The 27,501-nt window shown below is 34.5% G+C and overlaps 5 protein-coding genes and 1 long non-coding RNA gene across 6 annotated transcripts; 2 read left to right on the top strand and 4 right to left on the bottom strand.

The window, feature by feature from the left end:
- Positions 1–263: 263 nt before the first annotated feature.
- On the top strand, positions 264–1,823 carry LOC107175896 (alkane hydroxylase MAH1-like). The gene has a single exon (XM_015527703.2). The coding sequence runs from the start codon at positions 264–266 to the stop codon at positions 1,821–1,823; it is 1,560 nt and encodes a 519-aa protein (XP_015383189.2).
- Positions 1,824–8,665: 6,842 nt separating this feature from the next.
- Positions 8,666–9,525, bottom strand: LOC127900383 (uncharacterized). The gene is made up of 3 exons (XR_008052447.1): positions 9,377–9,525; positions 9,064–9,270; positions 8,666–8,812 (listed from the first exon to the last, which is right to left on the bottom strand). It is a non-coding gene; the product is annotated as an uncharacterized LOC127900383 (long non-coding RNA).
- LOC102615870 (U-box domain-containing protein 41) lies at positions 9,071–10,405 on the top strand. Its single transcript, XM_006470170.4, has 2 exons — positions 9,071–9,285; positions 9,391–10,405. Exons 1-2 carry the CDS (start codon positions 9,071–9,073, stop codon positions 10,193–10,195), a joined length of 1,020 nt encoding a protein of 339 aa, XP_006470233.2. The 3' UTR covers positions 10,196–10,405.
- Positions 10,406–11,105: 700 nt separating this feature from the next.
- LOC102616162 (altered inheritance of mitochondria protein 32) lies at positions 11,106–13,665 on the bottom strand. The gene is made up of 5 exons (XM_006470171.3): positions 13,248–13,665; positions 13,074–13,150; positions 12,653–12,958; positions 12,456–12,539; positions 11,106–11,690 (listed from the first exon to the last, which is right to left on the bottom strand). The coding sequence occupies exons 1-5, from the start codon at positions 13,638–13,640 to the stop codon at positions 11,348–11,350; spliced, it is 1,203 nt and encodes a 400-aa protein (XP_006470234.2). The 5' UTR covers positions 13,641–13,665; the 3' UTR covers positions 11,106–11,347.
- Positions 13,666–17,434: 3,769 nt separating this feature from the next.
- Positions 17,435–21,639, bottom strand: LOC102616454 (protein kinase PVPK-1-like). Its single transcript, XM_006470172.4, has 3 exons — positions 21,172–21,639; positions 19,441–20,608; positions 17,435–18,526 (listed from the first exon to the last, which is right to left on the bottom strand). The coding sequence occupies exons 2-3, from the start codon at positions 20,589–20,591 to the stop codon at positions 17,644–17,646; spliced, it is 2,034 nt and encodes a 677-aa protein (XP_006470235.2). The 5' UTR covers positions 20,592–20,608; positions 21,172–21,639; the 3' UTR covers positions 17,435–17,643.
- A 2,793-nt stretch (positions 21,640–24,432) lies between these two features.
- Positions 24,433–27,402, bottom strand: LOC102616747 (uncharacterized). Its single transcript, XM_006470173.4, has 3 exons — positions 27,235–27,402; positions 27,002–27,130; positions 24,433–24,773 (listed from the first exon to the last, which is right to left on the bottom strand). The coding sequence occupies exons 1-3, from the start codon at positions 27,271–27,273 to the stop codon at positions 24,594–24,596; spliced, it is 348 nt and encodes a 115-aa protein (XP_006470236.2). The 5' UTR covers positions 27,274–27,402; the 3' UTR covers positions 24,433–24,593.
- Positions 27,403–27,501: the final 99 nt, after the last annotated feature.

Genomic DNA, 27,501 nt, shown 5'->3' with positions numbered 1-27,501 from the left:
TATCAGCAGGGCCCTGTGAACTCAACCCTGCTGACAAAGATATTCATGCATTTTCTTTATGTAGATTTATACAGGCAAAATAAAAAGAATCTTTTCCCATATAAAAACTAATTTGCGAAATTATATATATATGGACTTGGAGAAGACAAGTCACACTTTCACGTCTTAATCAACCCAGACTCGATTCATTACTAATGAAAGTACTATAATTGTTTTATGTAATTTGAAGAATATACATGAATTTTGAAAAGATAACTTCTTCAATGGCCATTACATTTGCTTATGGAGAGATGATCCTAGCACTATTTCTTATTTCCTTTCTTATAATTGTTTTACATTGGGGTTGGAGTAGAAACTCTCTCAGGAGAAACCGGCCCGTCCTTGGGATGCTGCCAGGATTACTTGGGAACACATGGCGTCTCCATGAATTTCTCACACATGATGTTTTGAAAAAGAATCGGGGCACATTTGAGTTCACAGGGCCCTGGTTTGCCCAAATGGACCTCATCATCACCAGTGATCCTATGAATGTTCACTACATCAGCAGCAAGAACTTCAGCAACTACCCAAAGGGACCTGACTTCAGGATGATCATGGAGCCTCTGGGAGATGGTGTTTTCAATGCCGACGGAGACCTGTGGAAAATACAGAGGAAAATAATCCATTCAGTGATGAAGCACAACAAGTTCGAGTCTGCTTTAGAAAATGTTGCTCATCAAAAGCTGGAAACAGGTCTTATCCCAGTTCTTGATCATGCCTCAGAACTAGGGACCGTGGTGGACTTACAAGACGTGCTTAAGCGATTTGCCTTCGACAATATCTGTATGTTGGTTTTAGGAATTAATCCAAATTATCTCTCTGTTGAGTTCCCTCAAACTGTTTATGCAAATGCATTTAACACAATGGAGCAAGCTTTGCTTTATCGACATATTGTGCCAAAAATTTGTTGGAAGCTGCAAAAATGGCTTCAGATTGGAGAAGAGAAGAAGCTTAGTAGAGCTTGGAAGACTTTTGATAGATTCCTGTACGGGCGCATTTCTGGTAGAAAAGCTAATATGGAGCAGCAGGAGGAGGAGGAGGAATTTGACTTATTAGCAGCTTTTATGGAAGAAGAAGAAGAGGAAGTGAAAGAGGATGAACAAATATGTGCTTTGAGAAAAACTGACAAGTTTCTAAGAGACACAGCATTCAGTTTCTTGGGAGCTGGAAATGATACTATAAGTTCAGGCCTCGTTTGGTTTTTTTGGCTTGTTGCCACACATCCATCAGTTGAAAACAAAATTCTTGAAGAGATCAAGGCCAATATGGTCATGCACAAAAAAGAAGAAGATGGGGAAAAGAGATTTTTCTTCAAAGCAAAACAGGTAAACAGTTTGGTTTATCTGCATGCAGCCTTGTGTGAGACATTAAGACTATACCCACCAATACCGTACAATCACAAAATTGCAGCACAAGCAGACATTCTTCCAAGTGGCCATCACATAAAAAAGAATCAAACGGTATTGATTTCTTATTATGCAATGGGGAGGATGGAAGAGATATGGGGCGATGATTGTTTAGAGTTCAAGCCCGAGAGATGGATTTCAGAGAAATGGTGTATTGTGCATGTGCCGTCATACAAGTTCACTGCGTTTCATGCCGGTCCTAGAAATTGTTTAGGGAAGGACAAAGCTTTGATTCAAATGAAGATGGTTGCGAGTGCGGTGATCGGGAATTATCATGTAAAAATAGCTAAAGGTCATCCTGTTTCACCATGTAATTCTATTATACTTAATATGAAGTATGGTTTAAAGGTTCAGATATCTAAGAGAAGCCTCCTGTAGACTTTAGAGGATAACATATGATATAATATCTCAATAATAAAATAAAGTTTTTTTTTTTGGATGGTTGTTGGTTAGTGTAATTTTTTAATCGGCCATTGCAACTATATGGTAATTAGATTTAAAGAACATACGTCTTTTTAAATGGTGAGCTAGGGAAGAAGTGTTTGTGAATCCACATCTTAGTTTGAAGGTGTTTAATTATATAAGGTGCTAGAAATAAAGCTATCAAGGTGAGTCAGGCCAATGATCACACTCCTTTCTACAAACACTCAAGTAATGATATGCATACTATTGACTGAAGATGAAGTAAAGAGTATTGGAGTATTAGAAGTTTTTGTCATGCAAAAGAATTTGAGACAGAATATCTTGGAGCATTTAAATATGCTTCTTAGGAATGGAGTTTATAAGATCCAAGAAAAGGATTATTTTCTTATCAAACTAGGTATGTGTTAAGACTTTATGAATAGACTGTAGATATTATATTGCTTTTAAAGTTGGTGTAATTAGTCAATTTATGCACTCTTCAACATAATAGAAAAAGCATTTAAAAATTTCAGGTAGGAGAGATTCTAGAATACTTTTTTTTATACTGAAATCATTTAATATATGTATTACATGTGTGCATGAATTATATAAAATTATTAATTGTATGATAAATTTTTAAGACAAATTTATAAATGTAATCATACATTAAGTGGGTGTAATACAACAAAGTACTTTAAGATTTCTTGATGACAAATAGTGTGAAAAGATTTATCCAGATTTTATGCAATCAATTTGGAAGAAATTAACTACAATTAGATAAGTTGATCTTTCAAATTTTTTAAATCACTAGTAGTTTCTAGGACACGGGGATCATTGTATGTAATAAATGCTTCTCCCATGGTTAGAGACAGTCCATGTCCTGGCAAAAGCTGGAATATACTTTACTTTTGTGTCGTACGATATGCTTTCCTCCTTGTGAGGATTTTTTGAAGGCGAAGTTACGGCTAAACCTTTGTTGTATAACACTGTTTGATTGGCATGTTTTATTGAGCTCTGCTATAATTTCACGTGTAATAGATATCCCATGGAAGTTGTTGCTACGAAATTGTAGCTGTGATAAGAAATGTCCATAAATTGAACATGATTAGGTACTTCTGCCATTGCTGTTTCATTCACAATCTATGTCCCATGCAGTTTACTCTTGGGTGCGTGATGGAGGTTTTGAAATTCTAGATAAAAAACCAAACAAATTATAAAGTAACAACCCATTCTTTAAAAATTCTTCTCCAAGCTGACATTCGTTTTCAAAATTCTCCGTGTCCAAGAGTATCAAAACATCTCGGTTAGGACTATCAAATTGTGGGTTATCATTAAAGGCATTGACAAAAAAACAAACAAATATTGTCTAATGGATGCCGCATCTATCGCAGCTTTCAAGGAGTTTGAAAGATTCTTCGCCAAATGATTGGATATCGAAGATGCAATACACGCCATATGGGCACAGAAAACAATTTTACTTCTAGGCCATCTATGGAATCGATCTTTTCACATCCGTAAGGAAGCTTAGTAATGAAGTCATGGTAAGATATTCTTTGCCCATCAGACCAAATATTCTTTATTTAATTTGAAGAAAAATACATAAAGCGTCTATTTCTACAGCTCCGATCATTGTAAGATCGAAACGAATTTTGGATCATCTTACACTTTGAACAAGAGAATTAATTACTATTCTATTGAAAATTCAAACACTTTTTTTTCTCATTGATTCTTTTTTATTTATGTCATGGAAATGTCTTTTTTTTTTCCCTTTATGTGGATTGGTTGGATTTGGAATCTTTCCCTTCCTTGAAATTAAAGGAATTGCGATATGGACATTCATAGGCTAGTCACCATTGAACGAAATCCCTAACAGTGAGAAATGTCATTTGATACTGATGACTTGAGTAGACCCTGTTCTGGTTATTAGGATTGAGTCTTAGAGAACACGCAAGACTAGCCTAGCGATTCATTTTATGTATAAAGGTCATCCATATAATTAAGTCAAGAGTCAACCACATTTTGGTCATCGCAATTGGGGCCTAGGACATTTAGAACAGCGAACTGCCTATCCGTTTCTTGCCTTGTCTTTTTTCGGTATATTAAATCAATTGGTATCCAAAAATTATATTAGTCCCCGACTAATCTAGATTCAAGTCGGGTAAGACTAATAGGACGACAAAACTCTCTCAACAAGTATTTAAAGTAGCTGCATTTTTAAATTTTAAACCGAAGACATTGGTTAAGTTAGAACAGTTCATGCCAGCTGATCTACGTACTTGTTGGTTTTCTTACCTTATCCTTTGTAGAAGCTCATGTATATATCTTCATTTCTCTTCGGCGAATGTAGGAAAACTCAACTCCATAAAAAATTGTGTAATAATTATTCATAGACAAATTTATGCGGTGATAAATCCTAAAGAGGATTGTTGCAATGATAACTCTCCATAGAAAGCTGAATAATAAAATCCTCGAACAAATCCCTGCATATTATAAGCATACCATAGAGTCGACGGCGTTTGCTTCTATAAAAGGAAAGTTAAAGCTACATTCTTAGGAGATAGGACTGTTATATGCGACAACAGAAAAAAAAAATGGTTTTTTGAAAAAAAAAGGTTGACCAAAGAATAGGAAGTTGCTTCTAATTGAAATAATTCATGGATGCCCAATAAAGTTTAAATTCACTTGTTCAAGAAATCAATATTATTAATACGGATTTCACAATTTCCTAACACTTACGAGTTTGTCCATTACTCACAGTTTTCATGGAGGAAATGTTAATGGACAATCTTCACAACGGTGAGAGGGAAGCCCAGATTCAAGCTGCAAGTGAACTCGGTAAGCTGAGTAGAAGACAGAAGCACAAGTTGGTTGAGAGAGGAATCATTGCCCTTTTGATTTCGACGCTTCGTTCAAAGATTATGAAGCTACTGAAAATTAAATCAAAATTTTATTTTTGCGGAGAGGCACAATAGATTATTGGTTGTCTTCTTTTTTTTTCTTTAATTTTATTTTCTTTTTTAATTTATAAATGATAAGCTCGAGCCTCTATAAACACTTTAACAGACCCATTCACAATAGGCTTTAAAATTTTTTGCCCCTATCTAGACTCTCATGTGGAGAGTCAGGCCGAACCAAGTTTTTTTACATACCTTAAGATTGTTAATTTCCCTCATACTGAAATAGTATATATTATTTACTTCCTTACTGTTTTCATAATAGTCAATAACCTCCTTGGTATCATAATTTTCTAATATTGCCTTTATTTTTAAATACACTTTTGTCATATTTATTATAAATTAAATAAATCATATAAATAAAATTAAAAAAATTAAGCATTAAAAATGAGAAAATATATATTTAGGTGTAAATAAAAAATTGAATAATAAGATACTTTTCTAGTACTTTTTGGTATTTTTTAAAACTATTTTTCTTATAATAAATATATATTTTATATTGCCAAAATAAATTATTGAACAAATAACTCATTTACCTCTCTTTCCTTTAATTTTTTATGATAGTAGTTTTTGAATATAAGGAAAACACTCAAGGAGTTAATTAGCATATGTTAATTTTAGTAAGAAAAAACTCACAATCTCCTAAATTTTATGCTTTTCATCATAAGTACACCCCTTAACAACCTACATGATTGGGTTGGCTTAGATTATAAATTTCATCCAACCCATTTAGGTTAAAAATTTTCAACTTGTGCTATTCATAATTTGGTTGGTTGGTTAAAAATTTTCAACTCAACCTAACCCAACCCGCCATCCCACGCAATTTTTTTTTTTAATTTTGTGTTATTAACAATTTACTGAACTAATTTTATAAACAACACAAGTTCTTGGATTCTTGCAGCATTCTCTAATGATGTGTTTACTAAGAAGTAATTGAAATGGAGTGGAATCGAAATTGGCTGGAACCAAAATGAGGAATGAGAATCAAAATAAACTATTTACTTTAGCTGTGGGAATCGAAATTGGAACAAACTGTACTGCTATTGAATTGTTTACTTTATATTGGAATTGAAATGAATAGTTACAAGTTACTAAACTGATCTTAGTTTATTATTATTGTTGTTGTTGTTGTTGTTGTTTATAATCATTATATTAATAATAGTAATTATTATTCTTATTGTTATTATTATTGTAATTAATACTTATAATTATTTCTAATAATAATAATAACAACAACAATATTATAATTACTGTTGTTATAATAATAATAATAATAATAATAATAATAATAATATGAAGGATAAAATGAGAATTTTAATATTTAAATGGCGGTAATATAATCACTTTAAGGAATAAAAATCACATTCCCACCTCTTCTATTAGAATGGAAACTCTAATAATTATTTCCAATTTTAGGTGAGACTCATCACTTTAACTTTTATTTCATCTCTTATTTAAATAAGTAAACACATCATTCATTCTCATTTATTGATTCTCATTCTCATTTCTAACAAGTAAACACACCATAATTTTATTGTATAACTGAAACAATTCCATACCTTAATATCAAAACGCATCATCGTTAAAAAATTGAGGAGCAATTACTTAAAACAAAATGCCGCCGTATAGCGGCGAAAGTAAAGCAGATAGACATATAGTAGAATCCGCAAAAAAACAAGTGCCTCGTTGGCTGTACTTCATTTTGTTGTTATGAGTTCCAAGACTCTATCGTCGGATATTTGTTAGTTTCCAATATATTGTTTTCAATCTCACTATTTCTAAAATATCTCTTTGATTTGAAAACGTAATCAAACTTAAAAATAAATAAAAAAAAGGACACAGAGATATTATCTATGGTGTTGCTCCAATAGAACAGCTGCACCGTACATTCGTCATTATCATACTTGCCAAGATATGGTTGATTTTGTTGATTGAGCATATTCATAGATTTAGTTAGCGGTGATATAGAAGGATTCATTTCTCTTTCTAATTATGTTCTTTTGTTCGCGCGCTTAGTTGTTTTAATGAGAATAAACCTTTCTATCTAAAAAATATTTTATTCTCTTGTAATGAGTATTTCATTAATGATATCAATTTTATCGTTACTTGTAATAAATTTTCGTAACATACATTGCGCGATAATATCTGAGTACGGTGTAACTGTGATACCGTAACACAGTTGCATTTAGCCGTTAGATCTATTTAGATAAGTGGAGTCCATTGAGATCCAACCGTACTATAGTTGCACCACAATTTTTCCTTATATATATATATATATATAAAATAAAAAATTATTATCGATAATGAACAATACCCAGATGCATGGTGCAGGCGTTGCATCTTAGTCATACCATCGTCCATTATCCGTATTATAGCCATGTTACAAGCATCGGATCACGAGACTTGTAGCTAAGCCCAAGCTCTTGTCTATCATCAGCACAGCTTGCCCACTGATTGGATACCAAAACCAGGGTGACCAGCGATACTTTGATCGAAAAATCTTCTCTACTTAATCTAGACAACAGCCAAAAAACATATAGCATTTGTTTTGCTTCTCAGATTCATGTAACGCAAAGAGTTTGGATCATCGAGAGAATAAATTAATATTCTAATGAAAATTCACACTCTTTTTTCACTTTGATTCTTTGGTTTGTTTCATGGAAAAGATCTTTTTATTTATGTGAATATGTTGGATTTGGAATCTTACCCTTACTTAAAGTAAAAGGAAATTCAATCTGGATATACATTACCATAAGCTAGTCACACTCTTGGCCGAAGCCCCTGTGGTTAAAAAAAAAAAAAAAAAGTCATTCTACTAGGGTTGGCAATGGGACGTGATGGGATGAAATTTATCAATCACAATCTCATCTCGTATATACAAGTGAGATAAAAAGACGTCTCACTCTCGTCTCTATATTTTTTTTTAAGACAAAAATATGTCCCGATCCCGTACCAAAAGAGATGGGATCATGCCGAATGCCATTCCAATTGGAAAAATCCTCATTCTTAATCGGCAATGAGACGGGATGGGACATAATTTACTAATCCCACTCCTGTCCCTTATATGCAAGTGGGATAAAAAAATATCTCACTTCCGTCCTTAAATTTTTTTATGAGACAAAAATATGTTTCAATCCCGTCCCAAATAGGATGGGATCCCGTCCCAAATTTCGGACTAAAAAATAACTCTCTCTCTCTCTCTCTCTCTCTCTCTCTCTCTCTCTATATATATATATATATATATACATACATATATACGATTAATTGCTTTATCTAAAAGAAAAGTTTTTAAAATAGGTTATCTTGAATGTCCTAAGGCCCAACCTTAATAACGATAATGTGATAGACTTAATTCATCTATGTAGAATGTAGGGATGGGAAAAAGACTTAATTCATCTATGTAGAATGTAGAGATGACAATTTTTCCCGATTAGTGTAGAAAAATATGAGAAAACTTTAAAATCGTAGGGATGGGAAAAAGACTTAATTCATCTATGTAGAATGTAGAGATGACAATTTTTCCCGATTAGTGTAGAAAAATATGAGAAAACTTTAAAATCGTAAGATTTTAAAGCATTTAGAAAGTGAAGTTTTAAAACCCCACAATTTTAAATCTTTTATTGACTTTCCTATACTTTAAAATCTTAGATTAAAAAATTTCTATATATATATATAACCATTTCAAATAATTCAGTTGAGTTGACCCATCCTGATTATCATGAGTTGGGTTGAGGACACATCCAGAGCTACTTATTGAATAGTCTCATCCTATGTAACTATTGTACAAGTTCTCCCAAGAATGTAGGATAACTCAACTGACAAAAAACATCTTGTGTAATAAATTATTCATAAAAGCAATATTATGGGGTGTGATCATGTGATTCATGTCAATAAATAATGAATCCTTGAGAGGATTCTTGCAATGATAACCTACCATAAAGTTGAATAATAAAATCCTCTAATAAATCCCTGCATATGATAAGCATTCCATAAAGCCGACGGCGTATGCGCCTACAAAAGGAAAGTTAAAGCGACGCTCTGAGGAGTTAGGAACCGTTATTCTATTTCCAAATCAGCTATGCAACAACAAAAAGAAAAAAATGAAAAAAAAAAAAAGCTGACCAAAGAATAGGAAGTTGCTTCTAACTGAAACAATTCATGGATACCCAATAAAGCTTAAAGTCACTTGTTTAAGAAACCAATATTATTAATATCCATTTCACAATTTTCTAGCACTTAATAAGAGTTTGGACACTACTCACAGCTTTCATGGAGGAAATGTTAATGCATAATCTTTTAAACGGCGAGAGAGAGACCCAGATTCAAGCTGCAAATGAACTTGGTAAGTTGAGTAGAAGACAGAAGCACAAGTTGGTTGAGAGAGGAATCATTGCTCCTTTGATTTCGATGCTTTGTTCGCAAGATTATGAAGCCGTTGAAGCTGCTCTGCTATCTTTGCTCAACCTTGCCTGTGGCAGTGAACGGTTAGTCTTTTGATCAAGAAAATATATTGTTCAAATTTAGTGGCAGAGTTCGTTAGAAAAAAATAATATAGAATTGTGAACTAACTCTTACTTGTAATTTTGCAGAAACAAGATTCGGATTGTAAAATCTGGGATTGTACCAGTATTGTTAGAGGTCCTTCAATGCCAAAGCACGACGCTGATCGAACTCACAGTAGCAGCAATGTTGATTCTCTCTTCTTGCTTGGAAAACAAGTTAGAAATTGCATCTTCTGGGGCCATACAACGGCTGGTTGAAATCCTCAATGGAGATCTTGCCGATGATGATAATAGTTATGGCAGGATTAGCGTCCAGGCAAAGATTGATGCTATTGCCACTCTTCATAATCTCTCAACTTGCCACCAGCTCATCTCACCAATTGTCTCCTCTGGTGTGACCTATTGCTTGCTTCAGCTAATCCATAGTTCAGAAAAATCATCCGGGTTGACAGAGAAGGCCATTGCATTGCTTGAAAATATCGTGTCATCATCAGAAGACGCGCTACAAGAAATTGCTGCTACTTGCGGTGCAATTCGGGCATTGGTTGAGACGATCGAAGAGGGCTCTCCGCAATGCAAAGAACACGCGGTGGCAATTCTGTTACTGATATGCAAAAGCTGCAGAGACAAATATAGAAGTTCAATTTTAAAGGAAGGTGTGATGCCTGGGCTGCTTCAGCTGAGTGTGGATGGAACATGGAGGGCTAAAAATATGGCTAGAGACTTGTTGCTGCTTCTGAGAGATTGCTCAAGCTTTGGTTCGAGAAGTAAACAGTTAAAAAATGAGCTGGTGGAGCAGATTATGCAAGAAATTGATGCTGAAGGAGACACAGTTGCTGGGACTACGCTGAGACTGGTTGAGGAGATGATTGCTAAGCTTAGTACCCTATGAATGATAATTGTTTCTTTCAATTTCGGAATTGAATTGAGTTTTGATTAGCCTTAGGTTTCCTGGTTATTACAAAATAAAGTCTATCTGACCTTTGACTTTGGTTTTGGGTTTGTGTAAGTAATGATTAGGAATTCCGTATGCCCTGGCTGATTCCGGTGTTTGATCTTTTGTAAGTGAATGAGATTATATGTGTGAGCGTCTATCTTTTCATTCAGGTAATCGGGCACAATCCTTCAAAAATATTCATGCCATGAAAGCTTATCGCTTTTCATGTGTGCCACATTTGTCAAGACAAATACATTTCAAAAGAAAATGACACTAAAATCTAGTGAGAGACTATTTAACGACATTAGAAACGATATTCATAGGCTTGATTAGGAAATTATGGTAATTACGCTCCCAAGAATGTCCCTATTCAAGTAGTCAATGCTCTTTCTGCATTGATTCTTTTATAGTCGGATAATTATTAGCAATGCAGAATAAAGCAGTAGGTCAACAAATACACACACAAATCTCCCCAGTTTGAGCTCTGGTCTACAGTCTACTATCTAGCACATAACAAACTGTTACCGATGCCATCAAGATAAACAATTATGCAAGGAGAACAAATATTTTGCTCAGCTTCAAAGTGATTATGGGAAAGCATCTTTAGAAAATATTTACTACAAGAAACAAACTTCCCTAAACCTTCCACAACATGCACCATTTAACACTGCCCCAAGTATGATACTCATAAACTAGAATGGAGTTTCAGTATCAATGAACAAATAACATACCAAAATGCTCTCCAAGCCAGTGATTAAATTGGGATGGATAGATAATACTGAACTAACAAAACTCTAGCATAACTGTTGCAAGCTGCCTAATCAGATAATGCTGTTATTAGGCATTCTAGTAACAAAATCCAGTATTAAGATAAACCATTGACCAATAATCTATTGAAATAACAATAATCAACAAAATCGGCGGGTTCATGCTTCATCACTTAACCTGCTAAAATTAGGTTATTCAACCCCGCTTGATAACAAGAACATGTACGTATCATTCTCCTACATATGTTTGTTTGGAGATTTATTTCATCAAAACTATTGCATCTATCTACCTGTAGAGAAGGATGGTCAACAAACTGTTTGCATGATCACAGGGCATATTTCACCCTGACCTTCTATAAATGCTATAAGCTACTGCAATAGTTGCCACTGCTCCAACTACAGCAGCAGCCGTAAGGACATCCCTTTGCTCAAATGATCCTAGCCAGCTTGACAATCTGCCTTGACCCTTGGTTTCTATCTGTTTATTTTCTCCAGTAACATCTGAACTTCTGTCCTTGCAACATGAAAAGCCACTGGCACCCTGGCAACAGCCACCAGTGACATTTTCCTTTGTGACCTGAGTGTTGCCATCTTCAAGCTTCTTGCTTTTTGATTCCTCTTTTCCATTTGGAAGCTTCTTTTCATCCACTTTCTCAACTTCAGCAGATTGCCCCAATTGGCCTCTGCAGATGATTATTGTTAATGTTATGCTCTTCTAATATGCTCAATATTGCTAAACATGAGAAGGTAATACCAGTGTATACAGAAAATACAGAAAACAATGCTACCAAGTAAATGCCTACATAACAGAATTTATGCAATCAGGCTTTCTAAAGGTACATTGTACAGCCGAAATATGTGACAAAAAATACTGACCCGGGTATTGTACACACTCCAGATGAAATGCAAATAAACAAACATTTAATCAACATTGATGACTACAAATACCAAAGAGGGAACTGAGTACAACAATTTTATTTTTGAAACAAAGTATAGTATAGTATCTATTTATAATGCAATAAATAACAAACAAAAAGAGATGGATAGTACTAAAGGAAAACTCAAGAGAATGAAAAAGATTATTACTACAGTCGACTCACAAGCAAGCTTAACAATTAAGACTGTGAAAGGGGACCAGGGATATAACATAAAGAAGAGACATTACAGCATTAACAGCAAATATAGATAGGGAACGAGTGAAGAAGAGAAAACTTTTCCTGCATTACTATCTAAATGCACAAATATATCCTAACCCATTCCCCATTCATTACTGCAATATTTAACCGATATAGTTTATACATTCGATAATATCCACAAAAGAAACAAAAAGGCATAACCGTTGAACACAATTTGCAATCTAGCACCTCATTCTGGAAATAATTTTTGGGTAAAAACATCAGCAGCACCCTAAGAAAATTCCATGAAGACAGAAAATGTATAACACAAACCTCCAAAGTCTTTCAATTATTTCGCCCTTGGCAATATGCTGATCCAGTATTGCAGGCACATCATCAGGAGTGACATAGCCATACCTGCAATCCAACACCAAGAACTATCAATGCCATAAACAACCCAATTCTATTGAATTTCCAGCTACTAAACATTAATGACAATGCGAGAGACTTGAATAGGATCCAGATCTTACCAGTGGCCCATAATTTTCCCTTCTGAATCAGGACTGTAGACGATCAAGTTACCAGCATATTTGTGGCCCCCGATATGAGAGCATGGCTTAACAAAGATCTGATCTTTCAGTCCTCGCGAATCAATCTCCGCATTGAATTTTTCAATAAGAGCTGGGCCACAAACACCACATCTCTTATCTCGACTACCATGGGAGCATACGAAGACATATGAACCAGTCAACCCTTCCTGGACTCCCGAAGCCCATGGCTTTCCATTAACAAGCACATCATCGACAAAGCTATCCACATCCGACTCCTTCAAACCCCTATAAGTTCAAAATCACAACTCGAATCTCAGCATCAATAAACATCATCTTCAATATATGAAGAACAAATCAATTCCCATACAAAAATGAAACCTAAGCCAAAATCATTACTCACTCGTATTTAATCATTTCAGGGAAAATCAACACATCTCCATCAGTACCTTCTCCTCCTCCACATACTGTCATTAAAGACTACCAAATCACAGTCGTCAATCGATTAGCTATTGATGCATCAATCAATCAGCCGCATAATTTTTTCAAAAGAAAAGAAAAGAGAAATGAAAGAAACCTTGACGGTCATGTCGTCTTTGCGAGTTTTGAGAGCAGAGGCAAGGAGCTTGGGGAGGGTATCAGTGTCGGAGGCTTCTACACGTGCGACCCACATTTCGGGTCCCTTAAAGCAGAGGAACACGTGGCGGCCGTAGGGATTGACGGTTCCGGTCAGCTTCTCCTTATACATCTCCTCTCGTGTGAACCCGTACTTGGCGTCGTCTTCAGCTGAGATCGTCGACATGTTGTTGGTGTCGGTGCGCGTAATTAGGATTCGGGTTCTCGTCCGGGTCGGGTGGAGTGCGTGGGAGAGAATGAGAAGAGGTTTTGCTTGATGGAGGGGGTGGTAGCGAGCTGCTGCTGCTGCTGCTGCTGGAGTTATGAGAATGCGAAAGGGGTCCCCAATGCGCATAGGTGGGGGAGGCTGTTTCCTTTTGCGTGCGTACGTTTGGTAGGAAGATGATAAAAATGCCCCGTGGGAGAGTGAGCTACACGCGCTCGGCTGAGAGACGGGGGTGCTGGGATTTGGTGCGGTTGTGGTGTTGGAGAGAATGGTAGATCTCACTTGGAAATAAGACGGCTTCTTTTTATGACTTAATGATGTTTTTAAATATTTTTCACTTAATATAATCAAGTAAATTTTCTTCTTTTAATTTGGGCTTTAAAAAGTGTTAATTATTCTCAGGTATTTTTTTAAAAAAATGAATAAAGTAATTACTTTTCAAACAAAGTTGTAAGTTATTGACTTGAAAAACGTGGAAAATAATTGAATATAGGATGTAGTGTTTTGAGTTTTTATGATTTTTCTTTTTTTTTTAAATTTACTTTTTATGACTTTAAGAAACATATTTTCTATTTTAAAAAAAATTCTCTCACAAGTAAAAGATGCTTAACTACATTAAAACCGCTATAAAATAATATTGTTGATTTAGCAAAGCTATTTATTTATTAATAAAGGAATGATTTATTAATTTATTGATAAAAAATATTTTTTAATTTAGAAAGAGTTTTTTTTAAAAAAAAAGTTTTGATGTTACGCGTATATACTTATTTATAAAAGAATATAAATCGTGCTTTCTCAAGTCAACAGTATCTTCTCTATCGATTAGACCCCCATAATAATATAGCTTAGTTAGGAAACTTGTAATTATATAATATCTTTCTTTCTTTATTCCATTTGTATAATCATGTACATGCATATCACTATTGTGTAATCCTTTGACAATGAGGACGAGGTTGAGTTCAATTTAGTAACAAAGAAAAAAACAAATAGATTTAGATATATATATTTGTAAAGAGTTGAATTTAAATAATTAAAATTGTAAAAAATTCTTAATAATTTTATTTCTTATTTATTATTAATTTTTATTTGATTAATTATTAATTAATATTTTCATTGGGCCACAAAGGATTCAAAAGAAATTTATTATTTTATGCATTTAGTAAATTATTAATTTAATACACTTGCTCAAATTAGGATTGGAGAATTCTATTATTTAATAAATGTTATTAAATTACTAAACATTTATTTATCAAGATTTTACTGTGGATATATCTTTTATTGATTTTTTATTTGAAAAGAAAAGGACATTTTAAAAAAATATTGCCAAACACAATATTTTTATGCCTATTTAAAAATAAAAACACTCACATCACATTACAATATTACATTTTTCACTTTGTATACTAAATTCAACTTATATTACGCGAAAGATTTAAGCTCAAATAAAAGAAAACAATTTTCCCGCATATCTATTAAAAAGTTTAAATCATTTTCTTTGTGTGTTGTGAGAACCATTAAAGCAACTCCCTTAATTTCTTCTATTTAAAGATTTTTTACTTGGTTAACAAATTGGTAGGCTTCCTTTTAAGTTATTGAGGAATACATTTATCAAATCATTGTAAACAATTTTACTCTTTTTTGGGCAATTAAAATCAGATTATTTTCAGTACCTTTTTTTTTTTTTTGCGTAATTATCCAAACAATTTGTTTAGTGAGTTCAATTCTAATAATCTAATTCGATAGTCACGGGTGCATCTTATAGTTACCTCTACTTTCTTGTGAATCCCAATGCCCTTTTCTCTCCACTCAGATTGGAGATATTTCGTGTACGCTACGTGGAGGATGCCACGTTGCTCCTTGTAAATTGGAGCGTGGAAGAAGCAAGCGCGTGGTCCCGGATTCAAAAGATTACTCAGGTCATAAGGTGACGAGTAGGCCGGGAGCACACAACTAAGAGTCAAAACTGAATTGTGTAACGTAGCGTTTAGGGAAATCAGGTATTGGATCCATGAAAATTAAATGAGAGGATATCCAAAATTAATGGAATTAGCTTACGTGGTACACTATGGTTGGACGTTCAAGTTACTCATGCGTGACCAACACTGCACCGAACCACGTAATGGCAACGGATGGTTTAAGTCAACCCACGTGTCTTAGGGTTCTTACGTCATCCAGGAATAATGATCAATTAAAAAATTGATTTAGAAGGGTACCTACCCAAGTTGAAGAACGTAACAATTATAAAATAATAGATTTAATAATAATAAACTCCTAATTCTCTAATTCTATATTGATAAAATTCTGACCTTCAAAAATAAAAATTTTTGAAATTTGGCAGGGAAAGTGCCGCGAGCGTCATGGTGGCCTTGTGGGCCGCGCAGAGTGATGGGCTGATGACGCATGCTCTGACGAATAAACAAGATATATGTGGGGGCCTTTAGAACCAAAACTACTAACTGCTCGTTACACGCTTTCTTTGCCCACAACCTAAAACTTCTTGATCAAAAAGCTACTTAATCATCATTCAAAAAAAGGGAGGAAAAAATATACTTATTGGTTGATGCTTATTGGTTTTTTTTTAAGTATTTATGAGAATTGAACATTGTGTGTCCAAAGTATCCAAACTCTTGGATGCTACTAACATAAATGACATTTGTAATATATCATGTTGTTTAAATGACATATTTACCTATACAATGATGGTAAGCACTCTTAAATGGACCTCCAAAATTCACTCTACCAAAGTCGTAATATAATAATTTTTTTCATCCAATTATAGAATTTTGGAGTCAAGGAACTATGAATTTTTAATAATTTTGTTCCATTGAAGGTTTCGATATAGTTATCTTATTTATAATTATGTGAATTAGAATTTTATCACTTTTTTAAACTTTAAAGACCTTATATCATGTGTCATTTGTAATTATGTATGATTGAGATTTGATTACTTTTATACACTTTATCTAATAATCAACAATCAACAATATAAATCCCAAAATAAGCTCAAATCGTAAGAGAATTCAAATTCTAAATACGTTCTCTATGAGAATAAGAAATTTTTATATTATATTCAAGATGTAATATTTGTATCAATTTATACTTATCACAAACTACAACATTTTATGTCTAAAATGTGACATAATTTACCACTTAATGACTTTCTGCAGGCATGATTTTAAGAATAAAGTTCAAAATTCCACATTCGTATAAGTTGCATATTGCTCAAGGGTAGAGATTTTAACACCCATATGAAATTTTTATAACAGCTCTTTTAAATTTATTTCCTAAAATACCCTCAGATTATTTGATAGAATACAACTCCATGCATTAAAATCAATCATCTTCCCATAAAATTTGATCCAAAAAAAAAATTCATTTTAAATTGCATACAAAATCCTAAAAATATTAAATTTACCTTTGATTTTTTTCTTCTTATTATTTAATACCCTCCTTCATAACTCGATTAGATCTTGTAATTTTCTTTTAAAAAAATCAATTAGAAAATAAAAATATAAATGTAGATTATGTAATCGGGTGAGTGTAAAAAATTTGTTAAAAGAATAATTTATTTAAATGTTTAATTAAATTTCTATTCAAAACAAGAAATAAATTAATTTATGTTAATTTATTTTAAGTTATTTCAAGTAAAGGAGTCTTATGAGAAATTTTGAGGGTGTCAAAAGACCTTCTCATTGCTCAAACTTCACATTATTTTCATGAGAATGGATGAGTTCTAGTGATTTTGGGCGGTACCCAAGTAGCGATTGGGCTGAAATTCATGGCCACTTAGCCAGCATTGATTGTAAAGATTGAACAAGCAGAAAACTTGAACAACGGGCCTTAAAACGCGGGCGCGGGGGGGGGGGGGGGGGGTGGGGGGGGGTTGGGGGGGGGGGGTGGGGGGGGGGGGGAGAGGGGGGCAGAGAGCAAATTCAGATCCATTTCATTGCATTTGCAATTTCCTTGGTGCCGTTTATCATAGAACTCTGCAAAGGAGCAATTACATTGCTTATATCAAAGGAACTACAATGTTAGTGTCCCCATTGCAATGGAAAAAACGAACCATTTGAAGCACAATACAAATGAGATGACCAGGAAAATTCTGGTTAAAAGGGAAAAAAAATCACAAAAATCAGAAGAAATCAATCTCTAAATAATTACCTGAAGGTTTGACATCTACACCTGGCGTATTGTTATTTGTTGTTGGGGCATTTGGCACTTCAGTTCTCAGAGGCAAATCCATCACAGCTGGTTTCTGCTTTGGCACATCTGGAGGACTTGCGCAACGAATGAGTGCCCAATTCACACTTTGGAAGAATGGATGCCGTTTAACTTCAGTAGCACCACGCCTATAGGCAAGGCGATGCTGTGGTTCTTTTACAAGTAAACCTCTGATCAAGTCCCTAGCAGCAAAACTCACAGAAGGTGACTCTGGAAATCTTAATGGCTGGCCAACGACGTTAAAAAGTGTAGCACGGTTCCCTGCCCCCTTGAAAGGAGTTTTACCAAACAAAAGCTCATAGAGAAATATCCCAAATGTCCACCAATCCACAGCACTTCCATGGCCTTCACCTTTAATGATTTCTGGTGCTAAGTACTCGTGTGTACCCACGAACGACATTGATCGAGCACTCGTAGGTTCAGCAATGAGCTCAGGGAGAGGGCTCACTTGATTATGCATTTCGTTCTTTGGTTTTGTCTTCTTGTCTTTCTTAGGCTTGCTCTTCATGAAGCGTGGTGCAAAACATGCAGGTTGGATGCAATCTGGCTGTATTACACAGGTTGGTTCAATGCAAGCTGGTTGAACACAGTATGACAAATTCTTCGACTCCAAGCTGGTGTTTGAGGATTTGACCAGTGTTGGGCAGACAGCACATCTTAAAGAGAGGTCAAAATCTGAAAGCATTATGTGCCCATCTTCTCTTACCAGGACATTCTCTGGCTTAAGGTCTCTGTAGATGATCCCAAGCATGTGCAGATACTCCAAAGCGAGAAGAACTTCCGCCACATAAAACCTGCAAAATGGAGGAAATTAATGAAAATAATGATAATAATAGATATATTCTCAGCCCGATCATCGTCATTGTAGGTTTAATCAAACTTAAGCATCATCCTAGAAACCAATAGCTTCCAAGATACACTAAATGAAACATGCAGTGTGTCTCTTCACACATTCATAATGCATACACATAATAATATTACAAACCAACCTAATGTTTTATTAGATATCATATCAGCAAGCAATGCTGTTACTTTTTGTTGGGCAAAGGTAAATGTGTGATCAGGAATCAAGGTTTTAAACCCAGCCTTCAATAGGCCTTACCAATTTAACCATTATCATCTTTCATTTCGGATTCATTAAAACTTGTATTGCCAAACTTTTGATTTTGTTTGTATGTTCCTGGTAAAGCAAGGATAACAACTAAAAAGGAAAAGGGAACAAAAGCACACACGCACACATACATAGAAATTTATTGACTTGCATTAAAAAGTACATAAATTTAATGGTCCCAAGCAATTAGGATATTTGTTGGACTTGCAATTCTTAACAATAAATGGTTGAAAATAACACCAAAGGGGTGCTTACAAGTCTGCATCAATGTGATGCCACTAAGTAAACTAGTGCTGGCTTTAACTTATAAAACAATATGAAACTTGATTCACTGGGGCTTGGGTGTCAAAGACTTGACTGAAGGCCAAGGTAGTTTGAAGAAAAGAAGGGACTTCAAGAAAATACAATAGTAAGTACATTCAATAGCTTTTTCCAAGCTGCCAAAATGCACATGGAGAGATAATTGAGACTATCAATTACAAGAAACAGTACAGGAATCACATTCACAGGCTTAAACAAATAGCTTGAATTTTAATTTTTAAATGCACCTACTTAACCACCAGAACAATTAGCTAGAAGGAGAAAATAATTTCTAACCTGGCAGCATGCTCTGAAAAATACTTCCCTGGCTGTCTTTGCCTGAGTGCATGCAAATCTCCCCCAGGGCAAAACTCCATCACCAAACATGAGAACTTGTCCGTCTCAAAGTGAGTATACAAAGTTGGTAGAAACGGATGATCCAGAGATTGCAGTATTTCTCTCTCTGTCTGAGCTCTCAGAAGCTTCTTCCTACTTGCCAAAGCAGCTTTATCCATAACTTTCATGGCAAAATGAGTTTTAGTGCCCATCAACTCTGATAGATATACACTGCCTATATCTCCACACCCTAGCCTCTTCAACAATTTGAAGTGATTCAAACCTAATGACCCCATATGAGATCGGACGGCTTGAATTGCTTCCCATCTTACATCATTTGCCTTATGGGGTTTGTGAACAGCACTGCCGAAACTACTGGAGCTGCTTTCATCGCTAACATCACTTCCAGTGCTGCCCCTATACATACTTGTCTTTGTGCTCTCAACAAGATCACACGACTGACTCACTTCACCACTTTCAGCAGACTTCCCTATGCTACTTCTACACTCACTAACTTCTGTGTTGGTGAAACTTTGTTTGGCTTCTGTATACATAGTAGTAGTATACATACTATTTGAAGGACTTGGATAAAAGCTTGTTTCTGGTTGAGGCACTAAGTTGTGCCCCAATTGCCCAAGACCTGAGACAATATTTTCAGATTCTAATGAGCTGCTTGAGTTGCAATTCTCAGGAACATAAACCGGATGCTTATCACAGGATTCACTTTCCACCGTCAACACCATTTTCTGGAAAGAAGTTTCCACAGTTTTATCAAGAGCATTAACTGTGCCCACATATTCGAGTTTCCCCTTATTCAAATCATAGAAGGTTTTTGCAGTAGTTGCTAACTCCTCATGCTGCTTATGATCTTGGGCTATTCTCTGGATGTTCTTTTGATTGATTACAGAGCCATTTACATTGCAGATCGACTTCATACCACGATTTTCGGCACTTGCATACGAGATGGCGAGAGGCCCTTCATTACTGGACTGTTTCGGTGATGGAGGCCGAGAGGAACGAGGGGTAATTGATCTAGAAGGATGCTTGCTGCTTATTGCAGATGCTGAATTTTGTGTCTTGGACGAATCAACACCATTAGCAAGTGACTCCATTGAACAACTCAGCAGCACTGCAAAGCAGAAATCCCCAGCTAAGCAAAATGATTACCTTAATTTTAGCTATCAATTGCATTAATTACATAATTACAAACTTAAATGTCTTTCCAAGAATAGATTAGTTAAATTTTTTCTTTTTTTTAAAAAATAACTGTTACAATAAATCAATCCTAGTAGCAACAAACAAATACCTAAATGCAAATTCAAAAAAAAAAAAGAAAAAAAGAATTCAAACCGAATCTACAAAATCCCATTAGAGATACAATCACCAATAATCCATCTAATTATATAATACAACAAGAAATAATCAATAGTAAAATACTAGTAAAGAAAACTCACTAACCCATTAAAAAATTAAAGAAAAAAAATTCACCATTGCCTCCTGAAATTAAAGTAGTAATAAACCAGTTTGGTTGCCAAGAAAATGCATGAAAAGCAAAGAAACTGGGGGGCGGGGGGGGGGAGGGGGAGGGAAATATCAACTTTTAGTCTTTTCATAATTAAACTAAAGGAATCTTTAAAAGAATTAAAAGGAACTAAAATCGAAAAAAGAAAAAAAGAAGACAAATAACAATACCTGATCATGAAACAGAGAAAAGAATAACAATGCAGAGCAAGCACCCTGTCATGAAGTGGGAATTGCTGCTGCTGCTGTTGTTTCACAAGAGAAAGTCAAGCAACTTTTTCTCTTTTATTTCTTCCCTGTTTCTCTCTGAAAGAGCTGCTGCTTCAGATCCGATCAAAACAATAGACAAAGAGAGAGAGAGAGAGAGAGAGAGAGAGAAAGTGAATTATAATAACGATAATGAAAAGAAGAGGACGCAAAAGGGGGCAAAAAAAAAAAAAAGAAAAGAAAGAAAGAGTTAGTTTTTTTTTTAATTTTTGGAGTTTGTGAAAAAGCTTGTTTCTGTTATTTTTTCGTCGTGTTATGAAGGTTGTGGTGGTGGTGGTGGTGATCTGGTGATGAACATGAATGCATGAGTGAATGAATAGTTTTAATTTTTTTTTATTAATGAACGGATTAAAAAAAAATTAATAAAACAAAACCCAAGTTGCCACGCAAAGCAAAAGTTTTAAGCTTTAAAGCCATCCTTTTTATATTTGGATTTTTGTTCTCTCTCTTTTTTAAAAAAATAAAATAAAATAAAATAGAATAAACAAAAACAGACGGAAAAATCTTTTTCTTTCCCTTGTGGTGCCTTTCTTGTTCTTGTTTTTGTAAGAAATAAATAAATAAATTGATTTAAGTGGTTGCTTGAAAGAAAATTTAAACACATCACTTGTTTGATACTTGATAAACCGGGCGCCCCACCACTCTTTGTGAATTATTAACGCAAGTCTTTTCTTGGTTTTGTTGTCAACTTACTTGCGCTATTTTTTCAAATTATTTTGTCATGGGTGACTATTGGTTTCTTTTTTTTTTTCAGTTATTTTCCTTTAAAATAGGTTACTTGAGATTAGAATTTAATTGATCAAACAAGATGATATGTACGTGACTTTTTTTTTTTTTAGTGAATTGACAATTTTTTTAAAAAATAATTGTCAATTCACTATTCCATCACTCACCTAGTAAATGTCGCCTTATTATAAAATTTTAAATGAACTTCAATAAGTACGGCAATAAAATAAAATAAACACAAGATTAAAGTCTTATCCCACTAAATCTATAGTTTGGATAACCCACTATCTCAAAAAGGAAAAAAAAAAGAAAAAGAAAAAAAAAGGGACTATAAATCTCAATCGAAGGAGTAATCCACCCAGTGAAGGACCCAACCAATTTGTTTAGCGAAGGCTTAAAACTGAAAGGATTGAAAATTTGTTAAAAATAAGGAATAGAATGGACATCAATTATTGGGGTATTTTGTTCAAAAGGACAAATAATGGGGGCTTTTAACAAATTTAAAGATAATATTTTACATGTTAAAAATAGTAATTTTACATTACTTTTAGGGATATTATTTTAGTGGGGACTTTAGCCCCGAGTGGCTCTTGAATAAGTCGGTCATTAAATTTATCAAATGAATTAACACCCAAATTAAGGAAATTATCAACAATCATATTACTCTTACAAAAAAACATAAAATGGGCCATAAAATGAACTCATATACATATAAAGCCTCATTTACATATAAGGGCATGGTAATTTGCATACAAGATTGGAAAAATACAAGCATAAAATGTAATTGCATATGGTAATTACATATTGTAGTCATAAAAAGAGTTATAGTTTTTGCTTTGGGCGCTCTCTTGTCCCTCAAAGGTGGGTGTGTCCCAAACACATTTATAGAAAATTGTTCCTTTAATGTATAAATTATTATAAATACACAAGGTTTGGACGAGATTAGAATCTTATTCGTCCATGAGTAATGAGATGAGAAAAAAAATGATCACTAATTGAATTTATTTGATTAAAATTATAAGAGACGTATATGGTATGTAATATTAATACTATCCAAGAACTCTCTATTAATGAAGACAAATTGGAATTACTATATTTTACAAGCAAGAATTTTTGTAAGTAAATTGTTCTTCATAGTAATTTTAAAATTAATAAACTCACATGGGGGGGGGGGGGGGGGGTTTCGGTCTTTCAGTAACCGCACGTCAACTTCAGTCGCGGGGCGGGAAGAAGGAGGGGGAGCTCACATGCGCGCACGTGAACCCAAACCCGATATGCACGTGGACGGCTGTCATGCCCGGCGCATGATAGTACAAAATGCGCCTTCGGCCTTCGGTGACTAAAAAGGCTTTCTTTAATCTTCATGCTTTGGGCATCGCCCCCGGCGGCCCCACCCTCCTCATTCTTAACGCCCCTCTTTAATCTTCTATTAATTAATAAATAAATAAACGCTGCTTAATCTTAAGGACATTATCGTCTTTTGCTAGCAAGTAGTCTGATCTCATCCCCACAATATACACTGTTCTTTCAATTATTTGGAGGCAAATTCACTTTGTTTTGAGCAAAAAACATTCAAGCCGTTTCAAAAAAAAAAATTTTTTTTTTTTTACGTTAATTAGAATTTTTGGGAAAATATTAAAGAAGATTTACAAGGAAGTTTTACGTTAATTAAATGCCACGTGGGCAGGTTCCTGTGCTGGCACTTAGATTTTTCAAATGGGACCCAGTTTTTAGCGTCAATTTTGCCTAATGTAGGAGGACAGACAGATGCGGTAGGCATACGGTAGTTGAGTAGTCCCTGGCTGTGATTGTGATTGTGAGGACGATGAGAGACACTGCTGGGGTCCACTAAATTGACTCGTTGACCGCAAACATTTGTTCTGATCAAACGGTGATGATGGGATCTGTCATGGGGATAATGGTACGTACATAGCGCTGTTCATACTACGTGATGATTTGGGTAGATTGGGGACAGCGGCTCCAATGGTGGAGCCGGCGTGTCACCAAGCACATCAACGTGTCTCAACAATCATTTTCAGTGTGCGATGTACACAATCATTCCCTCCAGCCATCCATGAGTGTAATTTTAGCTTCTAGATTGTTATCCTCTGTTCTCGAGCGCACCCTCTCGGTGCCATTAGATTTTATTATAATTATAATTTTATTTTTTTGTTTGCTCGATCGTTAAAAAACTTTTTAAAGTGAAACACGTGATAATCTTGATTGACCTCTGCAGAATAAAATAAATTCTAAAAATTAAAAAAATTACATACATTTCTAATTAACCCCCCGTTAACTATATTAAAATAACTCTAATAACTCCCTATAAATTCGTAAACAAAGAAATTAGAGTTCAGAGTGATTCATATGGATAATTTTATTAATATTTAATTTAACCTCGTTAAATCTATTCAAATAATTTCTAAAAACTCATGGAACTCATAAGATTTCGATTTTTATGTTTGTTGTTATGTCATTAGCCACTGGTACTTAATTTTCAACCTAAGTAAGTACATATTCTAGATTTTTCTTTTTTACCGTACATGATACAAAAACATGATCAATGCACCATCTAAAAAGACCGAATGCCGGTTACTCTGTCAAGATTGCTCTAATAAATTTTCTAGATATAAATTCAAGATGTATCTGCTACTGGAAAGCACATCCAGCCTCTTTTCGCTAGGTTCATATTTCCCTTTGCGAAGCTGATAACGGTGAGTCACAGCTGAGATGGTATAAGCTTGGCCTTCGATTGTCACGCTCTCCCCACATTGCAAGTTCTGCCACAGAAAGTACAGTAAGAACTCACAAAACACAACAAACATACCCTCGTGGCAATACAATGTCTCACTGTTTCTACTTTTGAGTTAAGTTGGGTCTACATTATCAACATGAATGAATCTACAGAGTAATGCAGACAAAATGACGGACGGATAATAAAGTGTTGCATCCAAATATACAAAGCATTGTGAGAAAGGTCTATTTCTTTGTTTCCACTTAGCAAATCCAGGTGGAAGGGCAACTGACATTTACAACTCATGAATCAAATAGACATGACAGATCAATGTTTCATAATGCACAACTTCTACAGGAACAATCTGTCTTCACATGCATAAAGGTTATCTAGAACCTGCAATTTCGACTTTATTAGATATAAGGAAAAGAAATCAACATATTTTAGTGACCGCATCCATAATTTAGTCTTGAAGAAAAGAAATTTCTGGTAGTTTTCTACACCCTAATGCTTTTGTGTCTTCAATTGTTTCGCAATCTTTAAAAGCAGCTCATATTCATAGACCGGCAAGTGAAAATATGTTGCAGATATTAATCTTCATCTGTATCAGAACCTGCAATGACACCGTAGTCATTTTACTGATTGTTTTGAGCTTCAACCAAATACTACTGACATCCCTCCTTCCTTAAATTGATATTGCTAAGTTATTGTATGACCTAAAAGTTCAACCTGGAAAGAGGTACTGGCCAAACAATAGTGTTAAGCTCTAAGTCTCTTAAGAGCTACACTCAAGTGCAAGACTGATACTAAATGGGCTTGTCATGTGGACTGGGACCAACCAAAGATAGATGACACAAACAAATCCAAACAAAGGGAAGAAGTCCAAACCGAAAGGGAATACAAAAACAAATGCAAAATCTTGTAGAGGGATTTGAACACAAAAGCTCCTGGTCAAAAACTTGCTCTGATACCATTTTAAGATACTGCTTGACCTCAAAGCTTACACTGGTAGATAATGGCCCAAACAATAGTATTAAGATCTAAAATGAAAGAACCACAGAGAGGAGAATGAGGATTTCTAGGCTTTAAGATGAATATTGAGTACTCCTCTCCACTTCTGTCTTTACAGATTGACCAATCATTTCTTGTTATTAATAAGTTATGTGGAATAACACTTTAAAACGATCTAACCTCCTAGAATTCACAATTCTCTTGCTTTTCCCCCTATTTGTTAAACACAACCATGTTTTCAGACAAACTTTTTTCCCCAATCTAAATGTCTTACTTCCAAATGAACTAACTTTACTTAAAAATCAAACTTTTATAATGGGGAAGGTTATAAAAATTTAACTATGCACATATGTTCTGTTTTGGTGCAGATCTAGTCAATTATTTATTGAAGGGGAAAGAGGTTTTTTAATTTTATAAGCCACTTATATATGGCTATGCATTTTTTTTTACGTATAAACAAAGAAAAAGCATAAATAGGTCTATCTAGAGATTGATTGAGGACTTAAGATTGAGTTTTTTTTGTGCTTGTGAGTGCAAAGCTGTTGACGGGAAGTGGAACAGCATGACAGCTTTAATTCTTCTTCAAAGAGACAATACTAAAAATATTGGCTGAACCACAAAAATTATTGCCCTTTTTGTGCTTTTTTATTTTTTATTTTATCTTTCAGCATTATGATTTGATTGTATTCTTGGTTTAAATATCGGTTGCTTCTTGCTTGTGACTATTGGGTTGTTTGTAGCCAAGAGTTCAAACAAATTGTCAGTCAATTCTAGTGGAAATTTTTATTCATATGATCATGGCTTTGCTATGTCTCATGCGGGTATTATCACTGGTACAAGATTTTGACAATTTAGAACACAGAAACTTGCAAGCATGATAGATAATTTTACAACTTTTACAATGAGGGGTTGCAGATTACACAGCTGCATTACGAAACCCGTATCTGTAACAACAAAACCTTTTTAACAAAGCAGAAATCTAAATATCATAAAGTTTTTTATTGCATGTTCACCACATTTATGTATAAAAATAATAATAATAATAATAATTCAATTCCCACATTCTAATTCCAAAAGCTTTCATAATGCATACAATCAAGCATTCAGGGTTGCGAGAGTTTCTTTCGTAAGGCTAATTTAAGTTTCAATTTAACAGTAAGCTTCGTTATTACTTACCAACTAACCGAAAAAAGAAAAACGCAGACCAAACAGGAAAAAAATTAAAAAAGAAAAAAAGGAAAAAAAAAGGGGGAATGAACTCACCGGAGGGAAGCAACGAATGCCGAGGCACTTGGGCGGCGGAGTAATTTCAACGACTTTGTAAGGGTGAATGTTATTTTTATGGTCTCTGTCTCTCTCTTTCTTTCTGCAGACCACTTTCAACATTTGTGTCTGATATCAAAAAAAGAAAAAATTGAAGTACTTAGAATTAATTCAAATGAAAATCAATAACCGTAATTAAGAGAAAAAATTGAATGAAAATGGCTTCTCTCCACCTTCTGATATGCCCCCATGTTTGATGTCACCATTGCCATTCGTTATATTATCTCTATATTCTTCTCTCTTCTCCCTGGGTTTGAGCCTTTAAGGCCTGAGACTGAAAAGGAGAGAACAGGCAAGCCAGAAAAATACGTTTATCTTTTTTCTTCAACTTTTTAAAATTTAAACATATTTATATATTTTATATCTATTTTTTTTAAATTTTGACACATGGTCCTTGGTCATGGCTTCCTGCATATCCAATTATCCGAAGGCTTTCGTGT

This window comes from Citrus sinensis, chromosome 2 (assembly GCF_022201045.2).
Source record: "Citrus sinensis cultivar Valencia sweet orange chromosome 2, DVS_A1.0, whole genome shotgun sequence".
Classification (NCBI taxonomy): domain Eukaryota; kingdom Viridiplantae; phylum Streptophyta; class Magnoliopsida; order Sapindales; family Rutaceae; genus Citrus; species Citrus sinensis.
The sequence above is the reverse complement of the archived record's forward strand: the minus strand, read 5'-3'. Positions and strand labels throughout refer to the sequence as shown.